The 18165-nt window shown below is 44.9% G+C and overlaps 1 protein-coding gene across 3 annotated transcripts in view; it reads left to right on the top strand.

Annotated features, from left to right (window-relative positions):
* The window catches only part of LOC135542238 (semaphorin-3F-like), a 76190-nt gene extending 58106 nt beyond the window's left edge, over positions 1–18084 (top strand). For all 3 annotated transcript variants that reach the window (XM_064969054.1, XM_064969052.1, XM_064969053.1), the window contains 13 exons: positions 1678–1771; positions 5266–5385; positions 6395–6534; positions 7648–7762; positions 12065–12134; positions 13344–13488; positions 13609–13831; positions 14876–14964; positions 15226–15267; positions 15447–15604; positions 15806–15873; positions 16115–16248; positions 16447–18084. In XM_064969054.1, coding sequence (XP_064825126.1) covers positions 1678–1771; positions 5266–5385; positions 6395–6534; positions 7648–7762; positions 12065–12134; positions 13344–13488; positions 13609–13831; positions 14876–14964; positions 15226–15267; positions 15447–15604; positions 15806–15873; positions 16115–16248; positions 16447–16920 — 1872 coding nt within the window. In that variant the 3' untranslated portion in view covers positions 16921–18084. The remainder of the gene's footprint in view (positions 1–1677; positions 1772–5265; positions 5386–6394; positions 6535–7647; positions 7763–12064; positions 12135–13343; positions 13489–13608; positions 13832–14875; positions 14965–15225; positions 15268–15446; positions 15605–15805; positions 15874–16114; positions 16249–16446) is intronic.
* Positions 18085–18165: the final 81 nt, after the last annotated feature.

Raw genomic sequence — 18165 nt, 5'->3', positions numbered from 1 at the left:
AGATCCATTCCAATGAGTACCACAACAAGTCAGAGAAGATACATAACTTTGGCCATAAATATATACTGTCAAAAGTTTGCAATAAATGGACTCCTTACAAATGTAGAGATCCTGATTCACCCTGGTAGCTTGGAAAACAAATGAATGCTTTGTAAATGTACTGCCTTCATGTGTCATGGGAGCCATCCAGGGAGGGTATGTACTGAAGCTACGTCAAGTGGAACCATAGACACCAGGGTATAAGAACACAGTCCAACTATAGCATCCTAGCTTCAGTTCGAAACAGTCTGCAAACAGTCTTTTTTGGGGGGAGGGGGAAGTGTATTTGTCCAACTCGCCTTTTAGTCAAATATGTAATCCTGACGTGTGTAATGAGCATTTTTTGGCATGTGATAATTAATTGTCAGCTAAGTTTTCTTCTTAGGTACAAAAGGAAAGCATTTACGTTTCATGTTTCTTGAAAGCCAATCTGTTTAGGTTTTCCATTACCGTGCCTAAATCACATGCTCTACATTCAATCACAAATGTTGAACTAATATATCATTATTATTACTACCAACCCTCAGTAGTACAGCAAGCTACTTGACACGATGTTGAGACAGATGCTAAAAATGTCCTCCTGGCTCGCAGACCTGAGCTATCCTCCGCATCACTAACACTAGGAGCATGGTGGATGAGTTTTCTATCGCTCTCTGCATATTTTAGCTCAAGCACTCCATCACGCCGATAACCCGGCCTTGTACGCGTCGTACTCCCTTGCTCAGCGCTAATACGGATGTGTGAGTGTGTGTTTTACATAGTTTCAAGTAATGTATTTCTTGCAAGCTCTTTCGCCACAATGTAGTAAACAATGTCCGTAGTATTACAAAATAAAGGGAAGTAAGAACAAAAACACACAAGAAATAGAAATAGTTCCAATACCAATACCAAGGTGACTTGGCATCAGGATATATGATGAACAGAGTAGCAGCAGCATACAGGATATGATATGTGTGTGTGTGTGTGTGTGTGTGCGCGTGTGCGTGTGCGTGAGCGTGTGTGTGTGTGCGTGTGCATGTGCGCGCGCGTGAAGAGTGTGTGCGCGCGCGCGTGTGAAGAGTCAGTATGAATGTGTGTGCGTGATATGTGTGGGAGCCATTGAAGTGTGTGTGTGTGTGTGTGTGTGTGTGTGTGTGTGTGTGTGTGTGTGTGTGTGTGTGTGTGTGTGTGTGTGTGTGTGTGTTTGAATGTGTAGGGTCCTGTGAGTGTGCATAGAGTCAGTGCAAAAATAGAAATTAAAGGGTCAATGCAGATAGTCCGTGTAGCTATTTAGCAGTCTTATGGCTTGGGGATCGAAGCTCTTCAGGAGCCTGCTGGTGTCAGACGTGTTGCTCTGGCACCGCTTGTCGTGTGGACGCAGAGAGAACATCTGGATCAGTACAAAAACAGCATTTGAGAGACGTGCTCAGAAACCATTTGTGTACCAACCTCTAGACTGCCCGTCACTTCATGGTGTTGCCCTTACTGGTCTCCCAATGTATCCTCATCCATGTGTCAGTATCTCCCTCCACAGGACTACAGTATGTGAAAACTTGAAATACACAAATTCTATAAGGCCTTGATCAACTCTGCTCTGTGTTCTCAATGGAAATGACAGAATAATGAATGGTAGTTTACATATTTTATTGTTTATTGCAGGAATATATCTTCCGTTTGGAGCCGGGCAAGGTGGATTCGGGTAAAGGCAAATGTCCTTACGACCCTAAACTCAACAGCGTCTCAGCTTTGATCAGTAAGTTCCCATTTATCTCCTTTCTCTCAGCTCAGTTCTTCCATTATTGGAAGACTTCAATGTCTTTCTATGGAAACAAAAGGTTTGTTTCCCGTCAAGGTTTATTCCTCTCTTCCCCAAGGAATGTTTGTGGTCAGTCCAACCCTTGTGGAAGCTATTACTGCACCATTGGCTAGTCACACTCTGGAGCTTGTTAATTCAAATACTTCTGCTTCTTTTCATGTGCAGCTACCCTGTGGTGATGTTAACTGTCCCATTGTCACATTATTGTCACAATCAAAAAGAGTGTACTGCAAAGTTATTTGCTGGATTGAACATTCTTAACGGGTAAAGGAAGCATGGGTATGTAAGGTCTCATATCAGTAGGTGGTCTGGTGTTGTCAGCAGCTTAAAGGCAGGTGGTCAGACTTGGCAGTTGACCTCTTCCTCTCTGGCTTGACTCCACTGACCTCCCAGCCACCCAGAGTTGTGTGACACTACGCATGACCCCCCTCTGTGACCTCCTATGTCAGCCCCAGTGGTGGAAAAAGTACCCAATTGTCATACTTGAGTAAAAGTAAAGATATCTTAACAGAAAATGACTCAAGTAAAATTGAAAGTCACCCATCAAAATATTACTTGAGTAATAGTTTTGTTTTAAGTATTTGCTTTTAAATATGCTTAAGCATCAAAAGTAAAAGTATAAATAATTTCAAATTCCTTACATTAACACTTCTTCGGGATTGGTGTCCAGTCCACGGGACGGTTGAGCTAACATAGGCTAATGCGATTAGCATGAGGTTGTAAGTAACAAGAAGGACACAGACTTATCACAGAAAGCTTAAATTCTTGTTAATCTAACTACACTGTCCAATTTACAGTAGCTATTACAGTGAAATAATATCATACTATTGTTTAATGAGAGTGCACAATTTTAAACATGAAAAGTTATTAATAAACAAATTAGGCACATTTGGGCAGTCTTGATACAACATTTTTAACAGAAATGCAATGGTTCATTGGATCAGTCTAAAACTTTGCACATACACTGATGCCATCTAGTGACCAAATTCTAAATTGCACCTGGGCTGGAATAACACGTTATGGCCTTTCTCTTGCATTTGAAAGATACTACATTCCTTTCACATTTCCATAAACTTCAAAGTGTTTATTTTCAAATGGCATCAAAAGCGGCAGGTACCCTAGTGGTTAGAGTGTTGGACTATAAATGGAATGGTTGCAAGATCAAATCCCCGAGCTGACAAGAATCAAATCTGTCTTTCTGGCCCTGAACAAGGCAGTTAACCCACTGTTCCTAGGCATTTGTTCTTTACTGACTAGCCTAGTTAAATAAAGGTAAAAATACATATTTCATTGCTACAAGCAGTTAGATTTGGGTATGTCATTTTAGGCAGAAATTGAAAAAAGGAGCTAATCCTTATTAAGCAAACCAGACTGAACTTTTTTCTTTTTTCTATTTATTTACGGATAGCCAGGGGCTATCTCCAACACTCAGACATGTGTTTAATGTGTCCGCCAAATCAGAGGCAGTAGGGATGACCAGGGATGTTCCGTTGATAGGTGCATAAATTGGACCATTTTCCTGTCCTGCTAAGCCTTCAAAATGTAACGAGTACTTTTGGCTGTCAGGGAAAATTATGGAGTAAAAAGTACATTACTTTCTTTAGTAATGTAATGAAGTAAAAGTAAAAAGTCGTCAAAAATATAAATGGTAAAGTACAGATACTCAAAAAACTACTTAAGTAGTATTTTACACCACTGAGTAAAAGTCTAAAAGTATTTGGTTTTAAATATACTTAAGTATCATTTCAAATAGCTTATATTAAGCAAACCAGACAGCACAATTTTAATTTTTTATATTTTATTTACAGATGGCAGGGGCATACTCCAATACTCCAATACAAGACATGATATACAATTAAAATATTAGTGTTTAGCGAGTCTACCAAATCAGAAGCAGAAGGGATGACCAGGGATGTTCTCTTGATGTTGTAAGTGTGTGAATCCTGTCCTGCTAGGCATTCAAAATGTAATGAGTACTTTTGGGTGTCAGGGAAAATGTATGGAGTAAAAAGTAAATGATTTTCTTTAGGAATGTAGAGAAGTAAAAGTAACAGTTGACAAAAATCTTAATATTAAAGTACAGATACCCCCAAAACCCATTTAAATACTACTTTAAAGTATTTTTACTAAAGTACTTTACACCACCGGTCAGCCCACACCTTGAGCTGACCTGGGTGAAACTACCAAGCATCCACTTACTGCAGCAACTCAGCTATTATATAACCGACCTACAATGTGGCCAGAGTCATACTGTACCACACAAATTTAAAACAAGGAATTCCTCTGTTATAGATTTCAATGTACCTCTCTTGACCCCAATATTTCTGTTGTGTTTGGTCGCTATGGTGAAGAGGTTCAATCTGATCCGATTGTAGAAGGAAAATGCTGTCTTGTCTTTAGGGAGATCTGTCAACTCTCTAAACAGGTCCCATACTGGGGCAGCACCTGCTCACTCACACTCAGCCACAATCAACTGGGGGTGGGCATTTCCCAGGTCTCCACCCCACACTGTTAGCATGACCTGCGCCAATGACCACATCCTCACATCCTGCCCCAGGTCCCCAGTGTCTACCCTGGGATCTATCTCCTCTTTGTCCAGCCTGACCCTGGCCACCAGCTGAGGGCTACTGTTGGTTATGGTGAGCGGAGGGATACAGTGTGTTCCTGCCCTAAAGAAAACAGGGCCATATCTCCATAACAAAGGACTGTAGTCACTAATCACCTGTGGTTTCCTTCCTGTCAACCACTTTGTTATTGTCTTTCTATGATCTTCCCATTGATTTCTCTCTCGCTCTTTCTCTCTCTCTCACCCCTTCTGTCTCACCCCTTCTCTCTCAATTTCAATTTAAGGGCTTTATTGGCACGGTAAACATATGTTTACATTGCCAAAGCAAGTGAAATAGATAATAAACACTTAGTGAAATAAACAATAAAAAAATGAACAGTAAACATTACACTTCCAAAAGTTCCAAAAGAATAAAGACATTTCAGATGTCACATTATGGCTAAAAGTGGGTTCTCTCTGTCTCTGTCTCTCTCTCTGTCTCTCTCTCTCTCTCTCTCTCTCTCTCTGTCTCTCTCTCTGTCTCTCTCTCTCTCTCTGTCTCTCTCTCTGTCTCTCTCTCTCTGTCTCTCTCTCTCTCTCTCTCTCTCTCTCTCTCTCTCTCTGTCTCTCTCTGTCTCTCTCTCTGTCTCTGTCTCTGTCTCTCTCTCTCTGTCTCTCTGTCTCTCTCTGTGTCTCTCTCTGTCTCTCTCTCTGTCTCTCTCTCTGTCTCTCTCTCTCTCTCTCTCTCTCTCTCTCTCTCTCTCTGTCTCTCTGTCTCTCTCTCTCTCTCTCTCTCTCTCTCTCTCTCTCTCTGTCTCTCTCTCTCTCTCTCTGTCTCTCTCTCTCTCTCTCTCTCTCTCTCTCTCTCTCTGTGTGTGATTGACAGATGGGGAGCTCTACGCGGGGGTCTACATTGACTTCATGGGGACAGACGCGTCCATTTTCCGTACTCTGGGGAAACAGACAGCCATGAGGACGGACCAATACAACTCCAAATGGTTAAATGGTAACGTCTAATGTCTCATCCTGACAAACATCATCTCTCTATGGCGTTTGTCTTTATACTTCCGTTGTGTATCAATCGATTCCTCAGTCTCTACATTCCGGTGCTGTCTCACAGTACCTATCTCATACTGTATATATGGCCCTGGTCCAAGCCTCTAGCTGTTCCAGCCATTAGAAAGTCAACAATGCCTATCACATCAAACCAGTAATGCCTGTACTCATCTCACCGAGTGCCTTTTCTAGGAACTGTTAAGGAAACGTTTCTCCTCACTGACATGCGTCAGCCTCGACACATGCTGTATGTGCTTTGGCTGAGTCATCGATGGTTTGTTCTAATGCCATTTCATCATGTATGGATTGCTCTTTGTTGGATCCTGGTCTCTTATTCTCCATAGTCTAAAGTTACGAGACTGTACACGTTAGTTCTGCTGGCTGGGTGGGTGGGTTTGGGAGGTCAGTGTTGACACCTTTTGATTATTTCAGAGTAGGGCTGGGTCCCAGGCAGTTCTCCAAAGTGACCCTGTTGCCTCCCCCAACCATCTACCAGCAGGAGGCATACCCCATCCCCTCCTGAGTCCTGTTCATCAGCCCCAGGGCCACACTAGGACATCCTGCTCTTCCAATATGGCTTAATGTTCCCCACCCTCCACAGGGTCTGCCCCCATTTGGGTTGTGTCTCTGTAGCAGCAGGGAGGACCGGGTTTATTTGATGTGTCCAGCAGTGCCCCAATCAGTGAGCCAGCATGAGAAGAGAGGTTGACGCCATATTGTGCTCATAGAGTCAGAATAATGAGGGATATTTGGAATGTACAGCAGTGACATGAGCTCAAATTTAGGCCTCAATTGACTCTCACTAGCATCTGTCTCATTATCAGCGCTCTCTCTCTCTCTCTCTTTCTCTCCCTCTCTCTTTCTTTCTCTCCCTCTCTCCCTCTCTCTCTCTCTCTCTCTCTCTCTCTCTCTCTCTCTCTCTCTCTCTCTCTTTCTCTCGCACTTTCTCTGTCTTTCAGATCCCACATTCATCAAGGCACACCTCATTCCAGACAGTGCTGAGAAGAACGATGACAAGCTCTACTTCTTCTTCCGGGAGAAGGCTTCAGAGATGGGCCAGAGCCCCATGGCCCAGTCCAGGATAGGCAGGATCTGTCTGGTAAGTGGCCATCATAACCACATACTGTAACTAATTATCTGCAAAAAATACAGTTAATAAGAACGTGAAATAGGTCATATTTTGACCCTTGCCTCATATTGTCACCTTTGACCCTGCGAACCCAGTACCCTGCCACTAATGATACTGAGACATCCCCAGAGTAGAGGGGTCTCCTTGGAAACTCTGCATAAACCATGAATGTATCTTAGCATTCAACACAGTCGGACATAAAACAACACAGCCCTGCCCCCCCCCCTTCCTCAACAGCCAATGAGCAGTCTAAGAAACCCAAACTAAAGGGAATGCTGTTGTCCCCTTGTGATAAAATGTTGGAGTGGGAGAGTTTGCCTTTGGCCTCCAGTATTTACACATAAGCGCAAACATACACATACACACTCAGGGTAATGTTTATCTAATGATGTATGTATGTCCCAGTGGTTGCCGTGACTCAGTACGTTGTTTATCCTTAGAGGGGGACCCTGGGCTGTGTGCAAGCCTTCCCCCTCTCGCTGCACGCCTCGTAATGGACCCTAGGGACGCTGGTTCTTGCCTGTGTCTGGATCCTAAGCCCCTGTCCTCTGATAACTCCCACTAGACATAGCACTACTGGCATAGATACACATACAAATACATGGTAGAAAAAGTACACAACTTGATCGAATTTTGAGTGCATCACTATAAAAGCTACAACATAATGGAATATAACTTTGGATTTGAATGATGATTGTTATATTACTCCAATATAAATTGTGGCACAAATAGCATTCTCTGATTTTTCCACTTGAACATTGCCTCTCAAACTCCTACTTTCTCTGTTCAACAAGTCTAGAAGATGTTTTGTAATGTACAAGGAGTTCTGGATTGGGAATAATTGTCAACACGTTTCACCTCACTCCCTTTACTCTCTGCAGGGGTTGGCGTCTGTCCACAACAGATGGGGCAGACAGACTGAAACACAGCTGATGGTTTTACTCTTGGCTTCTCTCTAAACTAGTGTTGGCTGCTAGTTGTCTAAAACAGCTGTTGATTTGGATCTTTGGACCGGTCCACTTGTGGTGTTTGTGTAGGGGTCAGGTGTGAGTGACACTGCCTTTTGCCCCCCCCCCCTTGCAGAATGATGATGGTGGACACTGCTGTCTGGTCAACAAGTGGAGCACTTTCCTGAAGGCCAGACTCATTTGCTCGGTTCCTGGAGTGGACGGCATAGAGACCCACTTTGATGAGCTCCGTAAGTAGGCGGAATTTTTACAACAGTGGTATAACCCAATTGTTAAGTTATGTTCTTAAGGCTCGCACACATCCCACCGACTGTGGTTCTGGTGTTCGTCTACCGATTGTTCAACACACTGTGTTTTACAGACCACTGCTGACTGACTGACAACATTTTCATGCGATTCAATCGGTGCGCACTCGTTAATCAAATTACAACCGGCACTCTGTTCAGAGGTGCTAAGTACTCTCGGCCAGCAAACGTTATTGGTGTGTCCGAGCCCTTGCACTAACTTCCCAGTTTTCCTCAAGTTCTGTCTTACTCCTCTGCTCCCTCATCTTCTAAACACTAAACATAGTCAGCCGCACATGAAAGCGACAACATGTAAAATGACCAACCATCCATTCAGACCCCACTCTGCAATCATACTGTGATATCTCTGTAACATCTAAGTTCTTTTGAACCGTTTCAAAGTGCACTCCTGTTTCGTTTGGGCTTTGAAACGGACACTGTGTGTGTGTGTGTGTGTTCTGGTTCGACACACATCCGCCCGTACAGGAATCATGTGTCTGGATTCTAGAGTTCTGTGACATTGTGGCGTCTGGGATTCTGCTGTCCAATATTCCATCATTGTGGGAGCAGATCTTACACGAGAGTCTACCTGGAGAATGAAAGCTCCTATGTGACCAAGGGACCGGTATAGTCGGAAAACAAGAGTCTCCTGTACGTAGGGTTACTGCTGACCTTTACCGTAGTCAAACAGGGATTTCTCACAGACAGTAACTCTTCCATTTTGTTTTAACATATACCGTGTCTTCAGCTTTCCTTTCTGGTATAGTTTGATTTAGCGCCCCAAAAAAAAGGAAATTGGCAAAGCGTTTATGACTGCTCCAATGTTGTAACGATGGGTCTGTAAAAACATTGTACTCTTCTTCTCTGCCCTTGTAAACCAAAGGAAAGGGGAATTCTGAGGAAGGTACTGCAGTGATCAAGATACCGCTGTCCCACCCAGCTTGCAGCCTGTTTTGCTTTAGACATCAACATCGCTCCTGTATGATAAGCATGTCTGGGTTCAGGTTGGCTCAATCAGACAGCAGTGGAAGTGCTGAGGGTAGAGGTGTGTGTGTGGAGGTGTCTGGGGAAGACTGGTAATGAAGCGCAGGGCTTTACGGTCTGTCTCTGAACCAGCCAGGGGGGGAGCTCCTTGCAGGGTTACAGGGGTCACTCCTGCCTGTCAATCACATCTCTCCTCTCACATGACTGGTGGCTCACCGTCTCAGGGAAACATTAGTGTGATGCGCTGTGCTGTGGAGGTCGGACTCTGAGGAGACTTGAGCGCTCTCCTTGAAATGATTATGAACACTAGTTATTAGTAGGACAGTCAAATGCAAATCACAACAACTAATTTTGTTTTATTGCAGGTCAATTTGTTTTTACTGATTATGTTTGTTTTATACTATAGCCCAGTGGAGGCTCATTTTAGCTTTAGCCTGAGGGCTGTGAATGACCAGTTTTGATACCACATGTCTACCCAAACCACACACTTATGTTGAGCAATTCGTACTAATTTCTTTGTCAATGTAAATGTCCCATCTGCAGGTCAATTGCAGTCCGGGTCACTCTCAGTGAGGGTCATACTAGGCTTGTCACCCCTGAACGTTTAGCTACCCACCACACGTCTGTCTGTGGTTTGGTTTCCCACAACCACTACCATCAGGCAGCCTATAGCAGAGGGGTTCAGAGTGGGGCTGAGGGGGTGGTTGAGGGGGTGGTGAGAGGGGGCTGAGGGGGTGGTTGAGGGGGGGTGGTGAGAGGAGGCTGGGGGGTGGGGGGGGGCTTATAGGGTGATTGAGGGGGGGTGGTAAGAGGGGGGCTGAGAGGGTGGTTGGGGGTGGGGGGGGGGGCTGATAGGGGGTTGTGAGGGCAGAGATGGGAGTAAACTTTCCAGGCCATCATTGGAACTACTGTATGTACAGTAGACTCTGAAAAGGAAGACGGAGTTTGCAGGTTTCCAGACAGTGTCTCTGTCAGAGTAAATTATTTTTTTATTGCCTTTTCAAAAGTGTAATGGGGGGAAAGGAACATTTGGTTTCTGGTTCATTTCATAGTTCCTTATAATAACAGAAAGGGCAAAACCTCAGAAGCCACCTCTTTCCCTTCCTTCGACAGTCAAAGTTGTTTATCATCTGCCGTTCTTTTTCTCGTAGTCGTCGTTCTTGAGCAATGGGCTTTTGTGCGGACATTTTGAATACATCTTTTTCTGTGTCACCAAGGGAGTCGTGTGGTTTTTATTTGTTTGTTGTTGTAACGCTGTGCAGTCAGACGGGTCCCGAGGGTAGAGACCATATATACAGTACCATCTGACCGTCATCGGACAGACGAACAGACAGACAGAGAGCGTGTGTGTGTGTGTGTGTGTGTGTGTGTGTGTGTGTGTGTGTGTGTGTGTGTGTGTGTGTGTGTGTGTGTGTGTGTGTGTGTGTGTGTGTATTAGTAACTGTTTTCCACCACCATCAACAAAACACCAAATGATGGGAATTTCTCGTTGAAGAATGGTGTTGCATCCTTCCAATAGAGTTCCAGACACTTGTAGAATCTATGTCAAGGCGCATTGAAGCTGTTCTGGCCCGTGGTGATCCAACGCCCTGTTAAGACACTTTATGTTGGTGTTTCCTTTATTTTGTCAGTTACCTGTATATTATACTGCACTTCCTCGTGATATGAATGGGAATTGTGTTTTGGGCATTCATAGGGAAAATGAAAGGTGCAGTAGGTTTATTGGTCTTTAATAACACCATACTGTGTACATACACATTGCAGAATAATGGCGTTTCTCTCACAGATGTGGTATTTCTTCACGAACAATGTGCTGACTTTAGATACTCAGTGAGCCTCAAGGAGTCTTTGTCTGCTATGACACATCAAAAAAAGATCCAACATAAAAGCCAATGATGCAACTTGTTCCAAATTTTCTTGATATCACCCCCCCCCCTTGTAGCCAGGAGGGCTGTCAAACTGGCGTCAGATGTGTTAGGAATTCCTCTCCCGTTTACCAAAAGTTAATTCCCGTTCTCGTTCACGGCCTTTACCTGTCATTCTCTTACCCTGGCAATAAAAAAGGGATGATTTTCTTTGTGATGATTACATACATCATTTCAATGCAACTCAGTCATAGCTACAGCTTTTATTAGGGGCCATCTCTCTTTAGAAAAATAAGGAGTGGTGGTTTAAAACTCTTAAAGTTCATTCTTTGGGAGAACACTCTTAAGGCTTGATAAGGCCTTGGGCAGTAACATTTTGTTCTTCAACTTGAATCCAGAAGGGTTTGGAGAGTGTGTGATTGGAGAAACCTGCTGTTTTGTTCTTTGAGTATTTTCCATTTGAACTTGATCTTTGCCCAGAGATTTATTTGAAAAGTTCAGGGCGTGGAGCTGCTTGATATCTACGAGGCTCAATATCTTAGTAATGTCTGGCTTCATAAATGCACATGACAGAGGTTCCAGAGTTATAAATGGAGGGTATAATGTTTCCTGCTTCATCTAATCATTAGATATTCTTAGTGATTGGCATTTCCAATGACTTGTGGTTGTGGGTTAACACATCCTATCTACTCTCCCTGTCCTTGAAAGAGTCAGCCGATGTCCCCCCCTCCCCCTCTCCTCCCCTCACTCTTTTTCTCTCGATGGAAAACATTTACCCTGGAATTGTGTTTCCAACAAGGGGCTGAAGTGTTACACTTCTCAACTGAGGTAGTCGACTCTAAATTGATTTAAATGTTCCCCTCTTTTTTTAAATTGTTTTTCCTTTCACTTCTCGCTCATTAAACCATTGGAGGATACAGGGTCCAATTACCACAACTCTGAGGATCATGGGAAGCATGTGGCTTCCATTAAAGCCTTGTTACCCCACAGATCTCCATTTCTTACCTTCCCCCTCTGAGACCCAGGAATTGGGGTCTGCTCTGGAAGCGTTCTGATTCAGGACCCCACAGTGGCCGGAAAACCTGCTGACTTAACTAACCGCTGCTGTGCTGTCCAATCCAAAAAGGGCTTCCCCTTGAACCCGCCTCCTGTCCAGGAAGTAGTAACTGTCCGTATGTCACGCTTTGAATTAGATCTGGTTGCTCAGGAATCCCAGGTGGAATAATAGAGCCTCCGGGTTAACTAAGAGAGAGAGAAGAGAATAGACTCCATCCTTCAATGTTTATCTCAGATTACCACTGCTTTACCAGAGTCCTTCGTACTGTTATTGTACAGTGAGAGTGTAAAACATTTTGCAGTGCCACCTTTGGTAATGTGTAATTCTCGCTTTGTCTAACAGGGGACGTGTTCATCCAGCCAACTCAGGACACCAAGAATCCTGTCATCTATGGCGTGTTCTCAGTTTCAGGGTGAGTCACGGACTGTGTGCCTCTGTGTCCCCCCTTAATTAAATCGCATTTCCACAAGTATCTGTCTCCATTAAAGGACGTGTAGAATAGATGTTTTTTTTGGGGGGGGGGGTTTCCTCCCGTGGTTTCCCGTCTCCCATCAATATTCATTGTGCCCAAAGGCGCCTCTGTAACACGGTCTGTTATTGAAAAAGCCTATTCCGCACAGTCTGCTCTGCACACTAAAAAGGCAGAGGAGGAAGTCGGTCGGGAAGGGGTTCTCCAGTGAGAGTCTTGACCTGTGTTCCCACATAGCTGGGCTTTGATAACAAGTCATCAGTCAGCAGCACAGCATTAGGAGTCAAGGAATCGGCTCGCGGCTCCTGCCCCAGCATATACAGCGGGAGATTTTGAGTGGAGGATGCACACACGGAGAGTTCGCTCTCACACTCACGCCCAGTCATAATAAACACGGCTGTACTGTATGTGTGTCTGCGTTGGCTTCTGTGAGATACCTAAGCAATAAGGCACGAGGGGATGTGGTATATAGGGCAATATACCACGTCTAAGGGCTGTTCTTAGGCATGACGCATCACAAAGTCTCGACACAGCCCTTAGCCGCCGTGGTATATTGGCCATATACTGTACCACAACCCCCCCCCCCCCCCCGAGGTGCCTTATTGCCATTATAAACTAGTTACCAATGTAATTAGTTAAGTAAAAATACATGTTTTGTCATTCCCGCGATATACGGTCTGATATACCACGCCTGTCAGCCAATCAGCATTCAGGGCTCAAGCCATCCAGTTTTTAATGTACTGTATATGTTTCCCTGACTCACCCAAGGCCTCAATACTAACTCGCAATAATCCCCCCCTTAAAGCCCAGTTGATCAGAACTACTGTAGCGCTAATGATAGGGCCCTCGACGGAAGATACTAATATAATGCTGTACTGTACACCCACCACAGCACAGGAGAGATGATTAGCTTGGCTGTGTGTGGGTGTTTGCATGTCAGTGTGTCAGACAGCCTGTCTGTGGTGGAGAGTGTTTGTGCGGCATCGTAATGTTGGAGTACGCCTGCTTCGTGTCTCTGAGTTGGGATGCGAGTTGATTCTATGAGCGGGAGAACGTAGCTAATTGCTCGCAGAGTGAGTAGTAATCCCATGTCTCCTAAAGCTGTCTTTCCCCTTTCGTGTTTCTGACCCTCCTCATCCCTTTACCCTGCAGGTCAGTGTTTAAGGGCTCAGCAGTGTGTGTCTACTCCATGGCTGACATCCGTCAGGTCTTCAATGGACCCTATGCTCACAAGGAGGGGCCCAACTACCAGTGGGTGGCCTACACTGGGAAGATCCCTTACCCTCGGCCTGGGACGGTGAGTGACATGCAGAGGGTGACACACACACACACACACACATATATATATATATATATTTGTAAATTCAATTAAATAATACATTTAACATGGCTGGTTCTGCCCTCTTTCTAAACCCAGTGTCCCGGAGGGACGTTCACCCCCAACATGAAGTCCACTAAGGATTACCCAGACGAGGTGATTAACTTCATGCGGAACCACCCCACCATGTACCACGCTGTATACCCAATACACAAGCGCCCCCTGGTGGTCCGGAACAACGTGGACTATGAGTTCACCACCATCACCGTGGACCAGGTGGCCGCTGCCGATGGGAGCTACGAGGTCCTATTCCTGGGGACAGGTCAGTGCTCTGAGCGCCCACCTGTTGGTTGATTTGATAGACTTGTTATTGTATGTGTGTTTTCACATCTGTGATAGATTCAGAGATCTAAAACAATCTACGATCTGGGGAACCTATTGTGGTTAGGATTTTGTTAGAAGTGCTTGTCTTCTCAAAGACTGGAGAACATATAGCCTACTATCTTTACAGACGAGAGAGTTACTGTAATTTGAGTTACTGTAATTGTTTTGGGAATGTACGGTAGAACTACCCTGGTCATCGTCTGGCAGTACTTCACACAGCCTCTCCCTATGGCCATAAATCATGTGGATCTGAGGGTGGGAGCTGGGAACCCCTAGGACTGCTGACTTTACGGTGTTCAGCCTGGTGATGAATGGATCCTGTTTGTCGAACACTGTACAAGACGAGGGGGATCCTCCTATTATCCTCATGGCATTTGACCTTATATGGACAAATGTTTTGGAGGGATGTGGATATGAGTAGAGTATGTGTTAAGGAGGGAGCAGGCCAGAGAGGACTAGATTAGAGGTTAACCTGATCACTCCTCTTGGCAGAGATGGGCAGTATTTCTGTTACATTTATTTGAAATTCGTATTTTGTCATTTGAATTACATTGGGCTACACTCCAATGTATTTTGATATTTGGTATTTTCAAAATACTGTATTTTGTATTTTCAAAATACAAAATACTTTTATATACCTTTTTTTTGTGGTTTGCATTTTGTGTCTCCCTTTCACCCTGCATTGGTATTAGAAGTCTGATAGGACTATGGTGTGATAAGAGTGCCTGCTAAATCAAGTATATATAAATGTATATGTAAAAATAAACAACTGAAAAGCATGTTGAGTATTATTCTAATGAGCTCCGCCCTGAAACAAGGCCAATAATATTACCCAGTGTGCTTTGCACTTAATTTTGGTATGTTCATTTTCACATATACATGTACTTTTTGGTCATTTAGCAAAGGATTTCCCAAACTCAGTCCTTGATCTTTAGGGTATTTTGTCATTGTATTTTGTAATTTGTTCTTTTTGGGTCTTCAGACAGGGGGACGGTTCAGAAGGTGATTGTCCTGCCCAGAGATGACCTGCAGACTGAAGAACTGGTCCTGGAGGAGGTGGAAGTGTTCAGGGTGAGTCTCTCTTTCGCTCTTCTCTGTTGTCTTTCTCATTCTCTCTCTCTCTCTCTCTCTCTCTCTCTCTCTCTCTCAGTATCTTTCTATTTTTGTCTATCTATTTCTTTGTTCATTTGACATGCCATTGCACCAGATGTAGCTATTTTCATCCATAGTCTCTGGAGTATTCCCCAGATGAGAAACATTTATTGTGTGGGAACACCTTTCCAACTTCCATTCTTCTCATATAAAGATCTGCTGCTATCTTTTGCGTTTCAGGTGCCAACTCCCATAACCACCATGAAGATTTCATCCAAAAGGGTGAGCTGATACATGTCCACGGTCTGATGGTTCAGTGCGCCCAATTTCAGAATTGTGTTTTCCCATAAAATATTCCTTGAATCAATGCAGAGTGTAAAAAGTCTGGATGACGTAACATTTCCTCACTTGGTCTCTCTTCCTCTCTCACTCTCTGTCTCTCCGTCTCTTTCTCCCTACAGCAACAGCTGTACGTGGGTTCAGTGTTGGGTGTGACCCACCTGGCCCTCCATCGCTGTGACGTGTACGGGGAGGCGTGTGCTGACTGCTGCCTGGCCCGGGACCCTTACTGCGCCTGGGACGGCAAGTCCTGTACCCGCTACTCTGCCTCGCAGAAGAGGTGAGTTCCAAGAGAGTGCGTTTGTCTTTGTCTGTTGCTCGTCTGTCGGGAACGACAACCCTTACCGATATAATGTTTTCCATCATGGCTATACTGTTTCATTTGTCCGATTTTTATTTTATTCACTGCACATTTTCAATTTGTGGAACGTAGCGTAGTTAACCTCTTTTTATTTGGCGAATGTTGATCTGACCCCTCTAGGCGCAGCCGTCGACAGGATGTAAAGTATGGCAACCCAATCCGCCAGTGCAGAGGCTATAACTCTAACGGTGAGCTGACAAGAACACTCTAACGTACCCCAAAATAGACACTCAAACGGTGCCGAAATGTTCACTGTGACAGAAGCGGTACACACTAGGGTCGTATGTGACTCACGGAACGTGGGTGCGGTTGACATTTCTGCCGAGGAATAGTTGACCGATTTGGTCGGTTGCAGTAAGAGACGTTGAGAAATGAGAAATGACGCCTCAAACGTGTTTGAATAATGCTTGTGACGATGCTTTGCCGCAGCCAATAAGAACACGCTGGAGATGGTGCAGTATGGGGTGGAGGGTAGCACTACGTTCCTGGAGTGTCAGGCCAGGTCCCCTCATGTGTCCCTCAAATGGCACCTGCAGAGGGAGAACAGCGACAGGAAGAAAGAGGTGAGTCGGGAACTCTCATCCCACTGCAGTTATGTACTGTATTGGATCTTCTACTGCTTGACATCGAAAGGATAGGTCGACAATCAGAGGGACTCCTTAGTCATTGAACAATATGGCCTGCTGTTTGTGGGAGGGGAAAAATGGTTGCTAAATGAGTGCAATGATAAATGAATGGCGTCTCGCTCTCCCTGCTCTTAGATCCGCTCTGAGGGCCGGACTGTGAAAACAGAGCAAGGTCTGCTGCTGCGTTCCCTCCAATCGTCCGACAGCGGCGTCTACCAGTGCACGTCCACAGAGAAGAACTTCAAACACACGCTGGTCAAGCTGCAGCTGGTGGTCCTGTCCAGCCGCACGGTCAACAGTGTCCTGGTGGAGACGGGCAACCCGGCCCTGCCACCCCTCCAGTCCAGCGCCTGGACCCCCAGCGCTGGTCAGTACAAGGACCTGCTGACCATCCTGAGCCAGCCGGAGATGGGTCTGATCAACCAGTACTGTCAGGACTACTGGCAGCTGGGAGAGGGCAGTCCGGGGGACCCCATACTGGCCATCAGCAAGGCCCGGGGACTCAAGGAGCTGAAAGAGCAGAAGAAGCCCCGCAACCGCCGGCATCACAACGATGAGGAAAAGCACGAGGACGACAAAGATGAGCACACCAACCTAGCCGAGACATGAGGCCCCTGGACTTACACCACACGCCGCACACTAACCCCCTACACCACGACACACAGTCCCTTGTCCCCTCCGCTCTCTCCCTCTCTGCACAGCCCTCCGAAAATGGGAAAGACTTCAACTGAAAGCATTCAAAAACTGAATAATCAAAAGCAACCAGAAAGAGAAACCACTACAAATAACAAAAATAGTAAGCAACGAACATGTTCTTCTTAACTGTTAAAAAAAAAGATACACAGTATTTATTGTAGGTTGTACATAGTAAGATTCTGTGGATTTCTTTGTCCTTAAATAGAAAAACAAGGCTTTTTTTTGTGAATAGGTAGATCTGTGCAAATATTATTGTTATTATGATGCTATTATCGTTGTTAGTGTCATTGTTTATTACAAATTGTGTTATTATATGGCAAAGATCTTTGTGTTCTGTCTTTTGGAGGGAGCGCGGCGAAACGTTGAAAGGACATTTGAAGGTGTAAATACCTCCAGCTGTTTGGACTCTTCTGAATACCTTCAGAAAGGTTTTGGTATGTTGGCTCCATGTTGGGTCCATTCGACTGCTGGCAGTATGTAGTCTTTGAGGTGGGACGAGTCAGATCACTGATGGAGTGATGACCCAGAACCTCCCCCAAAGCCATGATGGACAATTAATTCCCACAGCCAATGGACGATAAGGATGACACTTCATAGCATTTCATTGGACGCGCAGAGAGACGAGGAAATGCCCGTAGGAGACTGCAGCTTCGAGTTGGTCCCACGGCCACAGAGAGACACTAGAGTGAAAAGTCTGGTGGGAAATAACGCCCTCCTTGTCCGCTGAACTGACCCTGGGGTGAAACAACTGACCCTGGGGTGACCCCAAATCCCCTCAACCCCAAATCCCCTGTGTTCCACTCTTCTTGGGCCATGTGGTCCAATATGGCTTTCTGTCTATCCCATGTGTTACATTTGCATTCATATTCCCAGTCTCCTCCTCCAGAACTAGTTGGTGTGGGCTGCTTGTGTAGAGTATCTGTAAATGTAACACTTAATGTTGTACCCTTGAGGCCATGATGGTTAGAATAAGCTGTTTTGTTTTGGGGGGGGGGATTGTTTGTTGTTATGGGATTTAAATAGCATTGCCTTCTCTTTGTACACCATTGTTCAATTGAGATTAAAACGTCAAGCAGGCAGCTAAATCATTTGTGCCAATTTGATTATGCACAGTTATGACAAGAGATAGAGAACTTTTTCACTTCTTGTTGAATCTGA

This window comes from Oncorhynchus masou, chromosome 6, assembly GCF_036934945.1.
Source record: "Oncorhynchus masou masou isolate Uvic2021 chromosome 6, UVic_Omas_1.1, whole genome shotgun sequence".
Lineage (NCBI taxonomy): Eukaryota > Metazoa > Chordata > Actinopteri > Salmoniformes > Salmonidae > Oncorhynchus > Oncorhynchus masou.
This window is presented reverse-complemented; position numbering and strand designations above follow the sequence as displayed.